General features: G+C 35.1%; 1 protein-coding gene across 2 annotated transcripts in view; it reads left to right on the top strand.

The window, feature by feature from the left end:
- TRMT11 (tRNA methyltransferase 11 homolog) overlaps positions 1 to 14,675 on the top strand; it is a 61,649-nt gene that overhangs the window by 20,770 nt on the left and 26,204 nt on the right. For both annotated transcript variants that reach the window (XM_068551012.1, XM_068551013.1), the window contains exons 7-11: positions 707 to 863; positions 7,987 to 8,067; positions 11,335 to 11,499; positions 12,852 to 12,924; positions 13,069 to 13,200. In XM_068551012.1, coding sequence (XP_068407113.1) covers positions 707 to 863; positions 7,987 to 8,067; positions 11,335 to 11,499; positions 12,852 to 12,924; positions 13,069 to 13,200 — 608 coding nt within the window. The remainder of the gene's footprint in view (positions 1 to 706; positions 864 to 7,986; positions 8,068 to 11,334; positions 11,500 to 12,851; positions 12,925 to 13,068; positions 13,201 to 14,675) is intronic.

Genomic DNA, 14,675 nt, shown 5'->3' with positions numbered 1-14,675 from the left:
CGGTAATTAACATTGTAATTCAACTATACTTCAATAAAAATTGCAAAAAAAGAAAAAATGCTAAGTGGTAGGCCTTTGGATTTGACTCTTTATATGTAAAACTTTAAAGGAGCTGAAGAGTCAGAACTACTATATGAATTAAAATCAGTGGAAAATATGTGGTTGTGTGTTTTGTTTGTTTTTCCAGAGATTCTGATGAAATGCAAGAGGATTGTTAGATATGGGGCCCAGGTAGCCTTAAGACTCACTGGAAAGTGTGAACTGCTTTTTTAATAAAGCAGAGAAAAGGCAGAGTGCTGTGATAGCAGGATTCTCATTTGTGGAGCTCTCTGATCTAGGTTTCCATTCTGAAGAGAAATGAAATTACTGCAGAGCAGTTCTGCCCACTTCTCTGAGGCAGGAAGCTGTGGCTTATGTTACAGAATATTGTTATTTAGGAGAAAAAAAGAGGTGGCTAGAGCTCACCACCAAGCCCTGGAATAATTGCATTCAAATTCAATTCAAATTTGCTTTGAAAAGCAAAAGTAAATGGGAACACACTAAGAAATAAAGGTATTTATCCATAACTGCCTTAATCACATATTTATGTGAAGCAGTGGTAAATGGAAAGAAGTTCTCATTATCAAGATACTGTGGGTTTATTGTGAATAATTATCTTAAATCTGTTCTGTACATTTACACAAATTGAAAATTATCTCTAATCTAGATTGCAGATGGGCAGAGAGAGCTTATTGAGTCATACAGTGTCAAAAAGAGACACTTTATTGGAAATACAAGCATGGATGCTGGTTTATCATTCATCATGGCCAACCACGGAAAAGTGAAAGAAAATGATATTGTATTTGATCCATTTGTTGGAACAGGTATTTTTATTTAATTGTTAAACTAGTATAGAGATATTGCTTGTTTATATTAGTTAAGGTCATAGTAATATTTTTGCTAAAAGATAAAATAATCTTTTATTTATCATTAGATAAGAGACAACCACATATTTGTATAGTAGCCAATATTTAACACTTTTGCCACGTCCAAAGAGGATGCTGAAAGAATTTTGTGGGGTTTTTTTCCCCAAGTAAACCACTAAGGGAAGTATACCATACATTGTAGAAATGTTGTAAAGCTATGTAGTTTATTTAAGTAGGAAAACTCTTACTATACTTCAATTAAAAAAAAAAAAGGAAAACTCTTGGGGGGAAGAAAGACTTGAGTGGCAAAATTTTAAAAAGTGTTCATCTTTTAAAATTGATAATTATATACTTACATGAAAAAAAATAATGTGCCTTTGGTTTGTGGAGGTTCATATGTGAAGTTTGAAAATAAGAAAAGTGACTAAGTATCAATGGACTAGAGCTTGGCTGCTGAGGCTATGACCTGGGTTCTGTATGCACTTGATTGGATGTCCTCATAATTAACTTTGTGTGGAAGTCCTAAAAGTCCAAGTTTATTTCATCTGACTCTGAAGACGTTTTCCTGCTTCAACCCATTTTTTTCCATCTTGCCTATATTTAGGGAGTACTCACATTTAGGTTCATCTGGCTAAATTCATTATGATTCAGATCGTTTAGGAACAAATTATGCATGGTTGGAGTTTCTTCCTGTAGTGGTCTTTCCCCATCAGAAACTCATCAGTAACTTTGTAAGCAGTGATGATGCAGTAGCTACTATTTGTTGAATAGTAAACATGTCAGGTACTAGCTATGCACTCTAATGTTACTATCTAATTTAATTCTTACAACTACTGAAATTGAGATACTTAAAAAAATCTTCCTGAGATTATGGCACAGACAGAGGTTAAGTGACTTGGTCAAGGTTACACAGTGTAGAAATCTCATGAGATTCAAACTCAAGCAGTCTAACTCCAGAGCTCGTGCTCTTTACTATCATAATGCTGCCTCTCTCAGCCTTAGGATCTGCCAGCCAGCTATGGTACCATCAACTAACTTGAGGAATACAATCCCATGTCATTAGGAGCACATAGAATCAAGGTCAAGAGATTCTAACTGGTGGGATTATTTCCTGTGTTGTTGAATTAATCTTAGTGAGTCTCTCTTCTGCTATTCCACCATTGTCTTCATATATCCCACCCCCAACATACTATTATACCTATTCCTTTCTTTCCTATCCTCATTATCCTAAGTGCCTCCCCAACTTTTTGAACTTTACAGGAAATAATGCCAAACTTATAGAAAAGTTACAAGATTAAAAATAGAAGAAAGAACACATACATATCCTTGACCCAGAGTAGACTGTTGTTAAAATTTGGCATCATTTGCTTTATCATTTATTTTCTCATTATGTTTATATACAAGGTATTTTTTTTCTGTATCATTTGAAAGTAAGTTGCATCCATTACATCCCTTTACCTCTCAAAGACTTGAATATGTTTCTTAAGAATAAGGATATTCTCTTACATAACCACAGTATAGTTTCCAGTGTTAGTAAATATACTATTAATACAGTACTTTAGTGTTTGTATTCCATTTTTGGTAATTGACCCACTGATGTCCCTTTATACCATCTTTTTTCCTTTCCAGGTGTTGTATTTTGTTGTTAACATTTCTTTGATCCCTTGATGTGGAGTATATCCAAAATCTTTTTCTTTTATGAAACTTACAATTTTGAAGAATACTATCCCCCCTCTCTTTATTTTTTATCCAGAATGTTCCTTATTTTGGGTCAACCAAACATATACATATTTTAGAAATTGTGAGTTTTCACATATACTACAAACTCTGGTCTAACCCTACAGATTTCTTTTTTTTTTTTTTTTCACTTAACAGTATTTCTTAGAAATCACTTCCTTTAGTTCATAGAGATTATCTTCATTCTTTTTTATAGTTGTACTCCATGGGTTTATGTACTGTAATTTATTCAAACAATCACCTAAACTTGGATATAGGTAGTTTCCCATATTTCACAGTTACAAATAATGCTTGCAGTGAATAATCTGTACATATATACTTTCATAGTGTTGGAAGTATAGCTCCAGGGTAAATTCCTAGAATTAGGATTGCTGGGTTGAAGAATGTAAGCGTATGTAGTTTTGTTAAATGTGGCCAAATTACTCTCCATTATACCATTTTGCCTTCTCGCCAGCGATATACGAGCCCCTGTTCCCTCACAGCCTCACAGCAGAGTATATTGTCAGGCTTTTGAAATTTGCCAATCTGTTGGGTGAAAACGTTATCTCAGTGAATTGTTCATTTGTATTTCTCTTACGAGTGAGATCTAATCACTTTTTCTATTTTAAGGTCTAGTTTTATAACCTTTTTGGAATTATCTGCAAGTCTTTTGCCTATTTTTCTGTAGACTTTTTGATTCTCCCCCCATTTTTAAAAATACTTTATATTTTAGTCACTCTCCCCCTTTTTTCCTGTTTTATGTATATAAATATGTAAAATATTTTCTCCCAGTTTGCCCTTTATGTTCTGACTTTGCATGTAATTGTTTTTTTGCCAGGCAAAAACTTTCCCCCTGTATCCAAGTTATAGAGGAATTCAGCTCTGTTTTCTTCTGGTACTTTAGTAGTTTTGATTATTTTCCTTTTAGATCTCGAATGCATTTGGAGTTTATTTTCTTATATGCCGTGAGGAATGGATTTAATTTATCTTTTCCCAAATGGTAACCCTCTATTAATTCTTAATCTTGTTCTTGGACTTCTAAAACCTTTTCCTGTGAAGTGATTCTTTGAGATACATACATGTACGTGTTTAGTATGCACACATACTCATAGACCAGACCATAAAGTTTAAAAATAGTTACCAGTATGGGTAAAATTTCCTTCCCTTGATGTAGACGAGGCTGGGCATATTATGAAATGCTAACTTCCATAGCAATCAAGGTGTTGACTACTTTCAGTGTGGTAAGGGGTGAGCAGACCTGCCCCTAATTTGCTTTAAGGCTGCTCCTTAGGGTGGGTAGCATATCTTGGTCATTTGACCGTTTATACTCTATAGGACAATTAATGGAAAATTAATTGCAATATGTAGGACAGTTAATGGAAAATTGCAAGAGGAAGATCTTTGCAAAGATGCTGCTAAAATACATTTCATAATCTGTGTTTGTTGTTTAAGCATAGCTTTAAGACTTTAGCTAGTTTTTGGTGCTTTTGTTTTATAACTGGTAATGGCTAATAATTGAGAATAGGCACAGTTCTTAAGCAGTTTGTCCTCTTTCCTGGACCTTTTGTCTCTTCGATGGGTAGTACCTTCTGAAGGATTGGAGAAATAAATAGCCCTGTGCCCTCCTCCATGGTCGTAGTTTTTCATAAAGTATTGGATGATATTTTTTTCCTTTTTCCTTTTTTAGTATTTTTGTTTTAATTCAAATGTATGATACCCCTTTTCCATTCTAAAGGTACAAAATTGATGTTTATTAGTTTCCTGAAGGCTTTACCCACAGACTACTTATGGCTTGTGATATTCTCAAGGTTATAGAGTAGGTTAGAAAGCTTCTGGGAAGTTGAAAGGAGAGATATAATCTTTTCCTGCCTAAATACCTTTCCTTTTTCTTTTAGACAGTCTGTTCTCTTGTCTAGAATGACATTATGAGCTACAGAAACACACTTTCATTTCCATTTTAGCAAATACGTTGATTCTCATTATAGTAACATTTATTTTAAGTTGTACATCTCCATTTTCTCAAGGGGGAAGATATATATCATGGGTCAGCTGTCAGTAATTAGGAAGTACTGCTGTTCTAATATGAACATTGCTAAAGGAATGATCAGCATGCATAAGTTGAATGCCTGTAATGGCACAGGCCTGCCTGTGATGTGATACGAGACTCGTGAATTGTATACAACTCTTATTAACTGAGTGTGCAGCCTTACTTAACTTAATTTGTTTAATAACAAATTTTACTTCTGTGTATCTAATTAGTAGGCTAATGAATATTTACTTCAATTGCTGCTGACCCTAAAGGAGGTTGTATAGTATAGAGTACCATAAGAGCAAAGAGAGTAAGTTTTAAATCCTTACTCTGTCACTTACTATGTGACTTTGAGCAAGATGCTTTACTTGTCTGGGCCTCAATTCCATCATTTGTGAAATGGTAATAAGTAATATATTGTGAGGTTAAATGAGGTAGTATATGTATATGTAATTCTTAGGAAATTGTACGATGGATGGAAGACAGTCAACTAACCATACTCTTTATCATTTTTTAATTATTTTGTTAAGCACTTAGATACCTTTTTGGTGAAAGATGTTAGATATAGCTAATATTGAATGGTGATGATGAACAATTTGGCCATGAATTCATTTTCTAGTTCCTTCTTTGGCTGATTTCCAAGATATTCATAATTTGCAACTATTGGCAAATTATGGCAGCAGGCAAGGTAATTGAAGGTTAAAATTGTAAACTTCTAACTCTATGTCCATAGTGAAAATAATTGTCACAAGTGTGTGCCGATGTCTATAGGTGCAGTGACATAGCTCTGCAGCCCTAGCTCTGATTGCTTTTCCCTTTCCCCTCTCTCAAATGAGTCTACTCCTTTAGTAGAGAATATACCCAGGAGACTATTGTGTACTCCTTGCCTGTTCTACCTTCAAATGGCTCATAGGTTTAAGGAAAGGAGTAAAACTTTGAAATTTTGTCATTGCAGATGATAGACATGGGAGCAAGGTGTTGAGAAACCCACTGTCCTACCTCTGGGAGGAGACTATGAGGAGGAAAAGAGAAAGTTAGGAGAGAGATAATGGATCTCTGTAGGTCTTTGTGGAAATCTCTGCTTCCCATTTTATCCACAACTCTTTGTAGACCCCTTTTCCTGAGTCGCATAGTTTGGTCGAATTTCTGTTTTCTGGCAATATAGTTTTGCTTAAGCTGCTAGCTTAATTTATGAGTTGTTTTTGTTTGTTTGTTTGTTTGGTTTTTTTAAGGATTACATAGGTGACATAGTATTACAATTTTTCTTTCTTTTCTTTTGGCAAAACCAAAGCCCAGTTCTCGTTTTCACATTTTTATAAGGCTTTCCACTTAAATCTCTACAGATGAAACTCATAAATTTGTTTCTATATCATAAAAGTTCAGTTATTGTGTCCTTTTACTTGTAAGATATTACCCTAACCTTAAACTGGTTACTATTTAGGTAATAAAACATTAAAATACTGATTTGCTAGTCTAGATCACATATGTGGTATTTTTGCACTTGATAGCTAATAAGAAATCGGGTGAATCATGTTATCTGACCCCTCAACACTTCACCCCCTCCTTTTTTATCACCGCTTCTTCCACCAAAAAGCTTCCAAGGAAACTCCAACTGAGGTATAACTAAACGTGAAAATGCTTCAATTTAATTGAAACATACAACTAGATGATTAACAGTGATTACCCAGTGACCAGTTCAGAGAAGCTAATTTATAGTGATTTTATTTGAAACTTGAAAAGCTTTTAAAGGGCACAAAGTTAACTAACAGATGTAGTCTAACAGATTATTCATCTCCTTTCAGCAGTGTACTCTAAATTGGGTCTTCTCAAAACTCACTCTAACCAAATGGATAAGGTTCTGTTTAAGGAACACAGGAAAGCTTTTCTGTTCCCCTTGACAACTAGTTCTTCTAGGTGAGTATCTGCCTTAATTGGCAGAATTGTAGTAATTCCTCGTAATTTGGGTGAAGTGATTTTTGTATTTCAAGTCATTACTAAATATAGTACCTTTCCTAAATATGGACTGTTCCATTTATAGGCTAAGAACTATGAGGTCTTACTTAACCTTACCTCCTCAAACAAATGCTTTTTGTAGTTAGTATGAGGGAACCTAGGTTTTGGTTTCTGCTGTACTTTTAGTCTTCCATTTCTCTTATTCATGGCTCCATTAGGTAGTAGTCAGTTATAATGTTTTTCATTGAGCAAAGTATTTTTAAGTACGTGTTACCAAACTATGTTTTAAATGGCTATGGAAGGAACACATTAATTTATAGACCTTGACCCTCTGGAGGCACTACCCATCTTAATTTTAGAGATTACATTTCAAAAGGATATAATGGAAAGAGCCCTAGTTATTTCCCCATATCCAAGTTTGTGCATAGGCTAAGAATATTTTTCTGTATATTTCTGATTTCAGTTTGGCTGACAGATCGTTCTGCAGTATAGCTATTAGGACTTACCCAAGTACTAAGAACATTTTTAATTTGGATAATTAAAAAAGTGAAGTTCATTGAGAAAAACAATTATTAAGATATTTAACTTTGTGAATTTTTATTCTTAAACAATTTAAAAATATTATACCTTTTAGTTTAAAGGATTTCATTAATTTTTAATCTTTATAAGGATGTTCCTTCATATGTGAACTGGTCACACCTACCAAATTACTTAGTCTAGTCAAATTGTGTTAGGACATTTGTTCTTTCTTTGTTCACAGCACTAAGTAAACATAAAATTCGTTGTATTACCTATTTTTGTGTATGTCTGATAACAGTTATTCAGAAATTTGTATCTACAGTTTAAAATCAGATAATTACCTCACTGATAATAGGAGTAACTATTTGTTGTCCTCATATTTTAATTTTTGTAAGAATCTCATATATTAATTATGCCCTCTTTAAGTTATTTGAAACTCTGACTTCAGTGAGAATTAAGCCCAATTGTCAGACTTATTTATTGCCAGCTCTCTGTGTAGCAGCCTTGTATGTTCATTGTAAGAAAGGAGCAAGATGCTTTTGTATAGACTTCTCAAAATAAGATGAAAATGTCTAAATACACATTATTTTGACCAAAAAAAGGATAATTTTCCCAAAGTAGTGCTGTTTAAAGTAATAATGCCAGGACATATATTAATTCCCTGCTTTGTGACCAGTGTGATGAGCACAGCTTAGGGGTTTGTTTTTTCAGTTCTGAAACCTACTAATATGGCCAGAACCAATGTCATTCTAGGGTACTCTGCCTACAGCTGGTTTGTAAGAATTTGGATCAGATTAAATAGGGGAAGAAATAAGAGTCTGGGACTTTCTGGTTAACAGATCACAATTGTGTGATTTTTTTCAGGTGGCCTTCTGATAGCATCTGCTCATTTTGGTGCATATGTATATGGGACAGACATAGACTACAACACCGTTCATGGCTTGGGTGAGTAGTGGTTCTAGACAGTGTTACAGTCTTTGCTCTTGTACCAAATGTGCCTTTAAAATACTTAAATAGTTATATATGGCATTATACGTCTATTTTTAATGTTAAAGAGTTGTGATGTAGTTTTAGTTATTCTTACAACAATAAGACTTCATTGGGTATCTGCTTTTTATGAAGTGATCCAGTGTGAGCAAAATGACCCCCCGGGGAAACACAAAGATGAGTAGGAAAAAATCCCTCCTCTCAGAGCTATTTTTGGTCTTAGATTTTTAAAAACTAGGCAGTCAATAAGGTTGTAAAACTTTCGGGTTGGGAAGGAAGTTGGAGAGGGACTAGTCATTTTTAATTAGCATATTCATGTTAGTAAAACATAGAGTTTCTACCTAAAAATTATCACCGTTCTTTTATTCAGCAGTCATATATGTATACTCTAATTTCTAGTCCTTGAGTACCATACATGTTTTTAATTTCATAACTGACCAAAACATCTTTGAGACAGTTAAGGTGACAGTAATAGTAAAGATTCTGCGTTAGACTGAGAGTAATTTGAGATAAGCATCTGCTTGCTTTTGAGGCAATTTTGGAAAATACTTTAAAATCTAGAAGCTTTGCTAATGAAGTATGATTGGATGAAATTGAATCAAACTGAAAATACTTCTTCATAGCTGAATAGTATTAAAAATGTAAAGTTTCTTTGATTTTGAAATTGTATTTATGCTGGTATTTCATTGTTGTAACTAGAATCAGCCTATAAAACATGCTTTTCCTTTTACTCACCCAGTGTAAATTATTATATAGGTGAGAATTTATTAGACTTTATTTTCTTTTGCTTAAGTAATTTGATATATTGTATTTGATGAACTTTTTTCCTACCTTGCTATAAGGAATTTAGTACTATAAGGAGAATGAGTAACATTTTATAAAGTTCGCCTAAATGGGCTAACCAGAAAAAGATAGTCTTTGTCTGCAGTATGTTAGAGTAGACAAAGTGCTAAGAAGAATTATTCCTGTTTGCTTTTGGTAGAAGCAGTATGTTTGCTTTAAGGATATTGTCCTATATAATTCATTTGAATTTTTATTTATTAGAGTTATGTTTAAAAGTTATGTGATAACCTTTCAGTCTACTTGGGTAGAATTCTGACTGAGGTAGAGTTTCCTCAGAGCTTATCCAAGATGCTGTTAGATATGCCCTCTGTTTCCTATGCTTCTAATCTCTTACTATACTCTCAAATACTTCCAAGTTTCTTCTATTTTAAAAATACAAAACTTTTTCTATCAATCCTATAGGGACCCTCCTAGCTACTACTTTGTTTTCCTCTTCCTTTTACCAAAGTGTTTTTCTTTTTTTTAAGAGATTGAGTTTTTTAAATTTTATTTATTTATTTATTTATTTATTTATTTATTTATTTATTTATTTATTTATGGCTGTGTTGGGTCTTCGTTGCTGCGTGCAGGCTTTCTCTAGATGTGGCGAGCGGGGGCTACTCTTCGTTATGGGGCACGGGCCTCTCATTGCAGTGGCTTCTCTGTGGTGGAGCACGGGCTCTAGGCGCACGGGCTTCACTGGTTGTGGCACTTGGGCTCAGTAGTTGTGGCTTGCAGGCTCTAGGGCGCAGGCTCAGTAGTTGTGGTGCACGGGCTTCGTTGCTCCCTGGCATGTGGGATCTTCCCGGACCAGGGCTCGAACCCATGTCCCCTGCATTGGCAGACGGATTCTTAATCACTGCACCACCAGCGAAGTCCCCAAAGTGCTTCTTTCGTTTTTTTAAAATAAATTTATTTATTTATTTATTTTTAGCTGTGTTGGGTCTTCGTTGCTGCATGTGGGCTTTCTCTCTAGCTGTGGCGAGCGGGGGCTACTCCCTGTTGCGGTGCGTGGTCTTCTCACTGCAGTGGCTTCTCTTGTTGCGGAGCACGGGCTCTAGGCGCCAGGGCTTCAGTAGTTGCGGCTCACGGGATCTAGAGGGCAGGCTCAGTAGTTGTGGCACATGGGCTTAGTTTCTCCACAGCATGTGAGATCTTCCTGGACCAGGGCTCAAACCGTGTCCCTTGCATTGGCAGGTGGATTCTTAACCACTGTGCCACCAGGGAAGTCCCCCAAAGTACTTCTTAAAAAGACTAGTTTATTTGCTATTCCTCTTCCTCATCTCTAACTGCCTTCTGCCTGTTATTTTTCAGCTTGCATGCCTACTGAAAAATCTTACTAAGGCCACAGATCTACAGTATTTGGCAGTGTTGACCTTCATAATGCATCCCTTGGTTTCCTAGACAGTGGCTTCATTGGGTGGTACTTTGATTTCTTTGTTTCCACCTCAGTCTCCTGAAGGCCCTGCAGTTTTCTTCAGTGTCTGTTTATATGTTGCTTTTCTCCAGGCATCTCTCGTTGACCCCTTTTATCATATTGTGCAGAGTCATGTCATTCTTCTTCTTTTGATTTTTAAGTTTTGTTTTTATTGTGAAGTAGATCATAATACAGAAGAGTTTATTAAAATAACAAGAGTAATTATCGAACAAACACTTATGTAATTACCACCTAGGTTAATCAGAAATATCATTCAGTCTTATAGATTTAACTTAAGTTTATACACTGATATCTCTCAAGTATATATATTCTGGCCTCTAACTACCTGCTGAATATCTCTTTCTGAAGCTTCTGTAGGTACCTCAAGGTATATATCAAGATTGATGTATCTCAAATGAATCTCATCTTTCTTTCTAGGTTTTCTTTTCCTCTTGGTTTCTCAGATCTTAACTGATGGTATCATCATCCACTCATGTCTCCTAAACTAAAACTTTTGAACTTCTTCCTTGAGCCCCCCACTTTAACTTTTCATCTCTTGTGTTCTCGTTTTACCTCCTCTGTCCATGGTCACAGCTCCTGCATTTCCCAAGTTAGCTCTCTTCATTTCTGTTCCATTTATCTAATTCCTCAGTATTTCTACACTGCTAGAGGAAAGGGACCGTGTTCTGTTTAACTCTGTATCTTTATTAGTATGCTTTGAATGCATTAATTATTGAATGAGTGTTTTAAGGCAGTTTTATGTGAAAGGATAGTTAGACATCAGTACAGTTTACTTTTCAAAATATTTTTTACAATAAGTTAAAATAAAAGTAATTGTTCTTTGTATAAATAAAATTAAGATTTTAAATGAAAGCAAGTTTTATTTGATTAAATATAGGTTTAGATAAGTTAAACGTTACTTTTAGCTAAATGACGAGATAAGACTTTTGTTTGTTAGTTCTGTCTTCCTTTTTCTTTCCCTTCAGGAAAGGCTAGTAGGAAAAACCAGAAATGGAGAGGACCCGATGAAAACATTAGGGCAAATCTTCGTCAGTATGGTTTAGAGAAGTATTACCTTGATGTCCTGGTTTCAGATGCATCTAAACCTTCTTGGAGGAAGGGCACATATTTTGATGCAGTCATCACTGATCGTAAGTTTATTTTTATACAAAAGTAGGAGTAGGATTAGGTTCCTAAAGTCATTTACATTTAAAGTACAAAATTTATCAGTACAACAAAAAAAGCCAACTTGTATTAGTGTTCCCCTCACCCCGGACTTCTTCACATAGTTAGAAGGAAAAAATTATGAATGTAGGGCAAGACACCAATTTAGCTCAGTGGTTTTGATTTTTTAAACTATATGTATTAACTTGTCATCCCTTTTTCTCTTTGGCTTATTTTTTAAGACATAAATTTGTTTTTATATTAGTTTTATATTTGACCGTAATTGGTTATTAGCATAGCAACTGGAGCCAAAATGTCATTTGCAATTATGGTATCAGATTTGAAGAAGAAAGTTTCAGATATCTCCCATTTCTCTATGTGTAAGCTTTTATGTTTTTTTTTTGTTGTTGTGCCCGTTGTAACTGGCATCTCCTTTATAGAGTTACAAGAAATTTGGGTGTGACCCACTGTGCTTGTGAACCCACTGAGCTTCAAGAATGTGCATGAGAACTTGTTTTCTCATGCCATGTGAGTTCTTGGGCTTTTCAGGCATCCTATCTGAGAATAAATCTGCCTTTTCTATAGTATTTGGCAGTAAATCTGTATATAGTGGCATATAGTATCTCAACCCTTCCATCTCAGACCTTTTCAGTTCTTTGGTAACTTAGATATTTTCAAATCTAACAAAAGAAAAATTAGCAAGTATGAATATCAGTATGAATATACTTTTGAAAATTGAGTGACTTTTTATTAATAATCTACTTTATTATTTGCTCTCACTCTCTATGTGTATTTATAAAAATACGTAATTTTTTTCCTGATCAATTGAGAGTAAGTTGTGTACATCATGGCCCTTCACCCTACCCATACTTCAGTGTATATTTCCTAAGAATAGGGATAGTCTCTTAGATAGCCAAAGTACAGTTACCAATTTCAGTGAATCGCTAATTCTTTAATCTGTAGTTTCTCATCCAGTTTTGTCAATTGACCCAGTAATATCCTTTATAGCATGTTTTTCCCTGAAGTGCAGTATCCAGCCTAGTGTCAGGTATTGCCTTTAGTAGTCATATCTTTTAACCCCCCTTTAATTTGTAACATTTTCACGACCTTTCTCTGTCTTTTATGACATTGACATTTTGAAGAATACAGTCACCTGCTTGCCTGCCCTCCCAGTGTTTTAAATAGAATGTCCCTCTTGTTATTCATTCTCAGCTGGAATATTGCATAGGTGATGTGTCCTTCTCAGGGTGTCACATCTGGAGGCACATGATGTCCATCTGCTTCGCAGTGGTGATTAGGTGACTTTTGACTATCCGTGTTACCTCTGTTTTCTGTCTAGCTCCATATGGTATTAGAGAGTCTACAAGAAGAACAGGTTCACAGAAGGAAATACCAAAGGGGATAGAAAAATGGTAAGTAAAAGTTAAATATGGTATGTTACTACTTTGGGAAGAAGCATATTGCTTTTTTTTAATTAGCTTAGTTTAATAGTCTTAAAGTTTTTCACTGGTTTTTAAGTTTTTCACTGATTTTGAAATTTCGTTTTCTTTGTCTAGTCCAGAAAGCCACGTTCCTGTTTCCTTGAGTTATCATCTGAGTGATATGTTTTTTGACCTGTTAAACTTTGCAGCTGAGACCCTCGTATTAGGTGGAAGACTAGTCTATTGGTTACCAGTGTACACACCAGAGTATGTAATATTAAATAATTTTACTTTTAATTATTTAAAATATTAAATAATTTTACTTTTTCTTATGGTATTTGTATATCTAGCATACTTTTTTTCCCTGTCTCTAATCATATTCAGAGTAAATATCTCTGTTTAATGTGTATGATGGCCTTCATTTACCAACACGCTGCATAAAACAGGCCCCTTCTTCTTATTGATTGAATTGCTTTGAACTTTCTATTTTACATCAGGGGTTGGCAAACTACAGCCTGTGAGCCTGATATGGTTTTCAGCCTGTTTTTGTAAGGCACTTGAGCTAAGGCTGGTTTTTACCTATTTAAAGGGTTGTTAGAAAAGAAAAAAACAACAAAGAAGAATATGTGTCAGAAACACATGTGGTCCACAAAGGCTAAAATATTTACTATCTGGCCTGTAAGAGCAAAAGTTTGCCCCTGTTGTATATTATACTTAGCTCGGGGCCTGTGTGTTCAATAGCTCTTTTGCCAGGCCATAAACTTAGATAAATTTTAACAACTTAGCTGAGTGATTCATCTGTCAACTGCTAGTTAGCTTGAATATATATTGGCTCTTATGATCACCGTAAGTGCAGTAAAATCTTTTTTAAAAGCTAAGACCAAACAAACTAAGAGCTATGCATATATTTAAAACCCTGATTATGTTCAACATTATTGGTTTGGGTTTTATTATTCAGTAATTATTAATTATAAACAGAGCTGTGTACACCAACAATGAAAGACAAGATGTGTTGACAAAACAGGATCTTTAGATTTGAAAGGCAGTGTCAAGCTGAAAATCTGGCTATTTGTTCAATATGCTATAGATATCTTTTTTTAGAAATTATTTTAATTTCTATATTTACTATACATAATTGTACAAAAAGCATTTTAGACCAGTGATATCTTGTTTGTCTTTTCATAATGGTGGATGGTCCCTCAGCAGTTGGAAGCTATGCTTTTTTGTTGTTTCTTTTATAAATGTTTCATTGGGAGCTACCATGACCTAACTTTATTTTATTATTATTATTATTTTTAAATAAATTTATTTATTTATTTTTTGGCTGCATTGGGTCTTCGTTGCTGCGCGCGGGCTTTTCTCTAGTTGCAGCGAGCAGGGGCTACTCTTCGTTGCGGAGTGCGGGCTTGTCATTGGGGTGGCTTCTTTTGTTGCAGAGCGCGGGCTCTAGGCACACAGGCTTCAGTAGTTGTGGCTCATGGGCTCTAGAGCACAGGCTCAGTAGTTGTGGCGCAGAGGCTTAGTTACTCCACGGCATGTGGGATCTTCCCGGACCAGGGCTCGAACCCATGTCCCCTGCATCAACGGGCGGATTCTTAACCACTGCACCATCAGGGAAGCCATGACCTAACTTTAGTTTTGCATCTTGTTTATCAGTTAATAAGACTGTACACATTCATACCCATACCCCTTAACACAGGGCTTATGTTCTGTTAAGAAATAAATTATTTCTTAATTCTGGA

Source organism: Eschrichtius robustus, chromosome 9 (genome assembly GCF_028021215.1).
Source record: "Eschrichtius robustus isolate mEscRob2 chromosome 9, mEscRob2.pri, whole genome shotgun sequence".
Classification (NCBI taxonomy): domain Eukaryota; kingdom Metazoa; phylum Chordata; class Mammalia; order Artiodactyla; family Eschrichtiidae; genus Eschrichtius; species Eschrichtius robustus.
The sequence above is the reverse complement of the archived record's forward strand: the minus strand, read 5'-3'. Positions and strand labels throughout refer to the sequence as shown.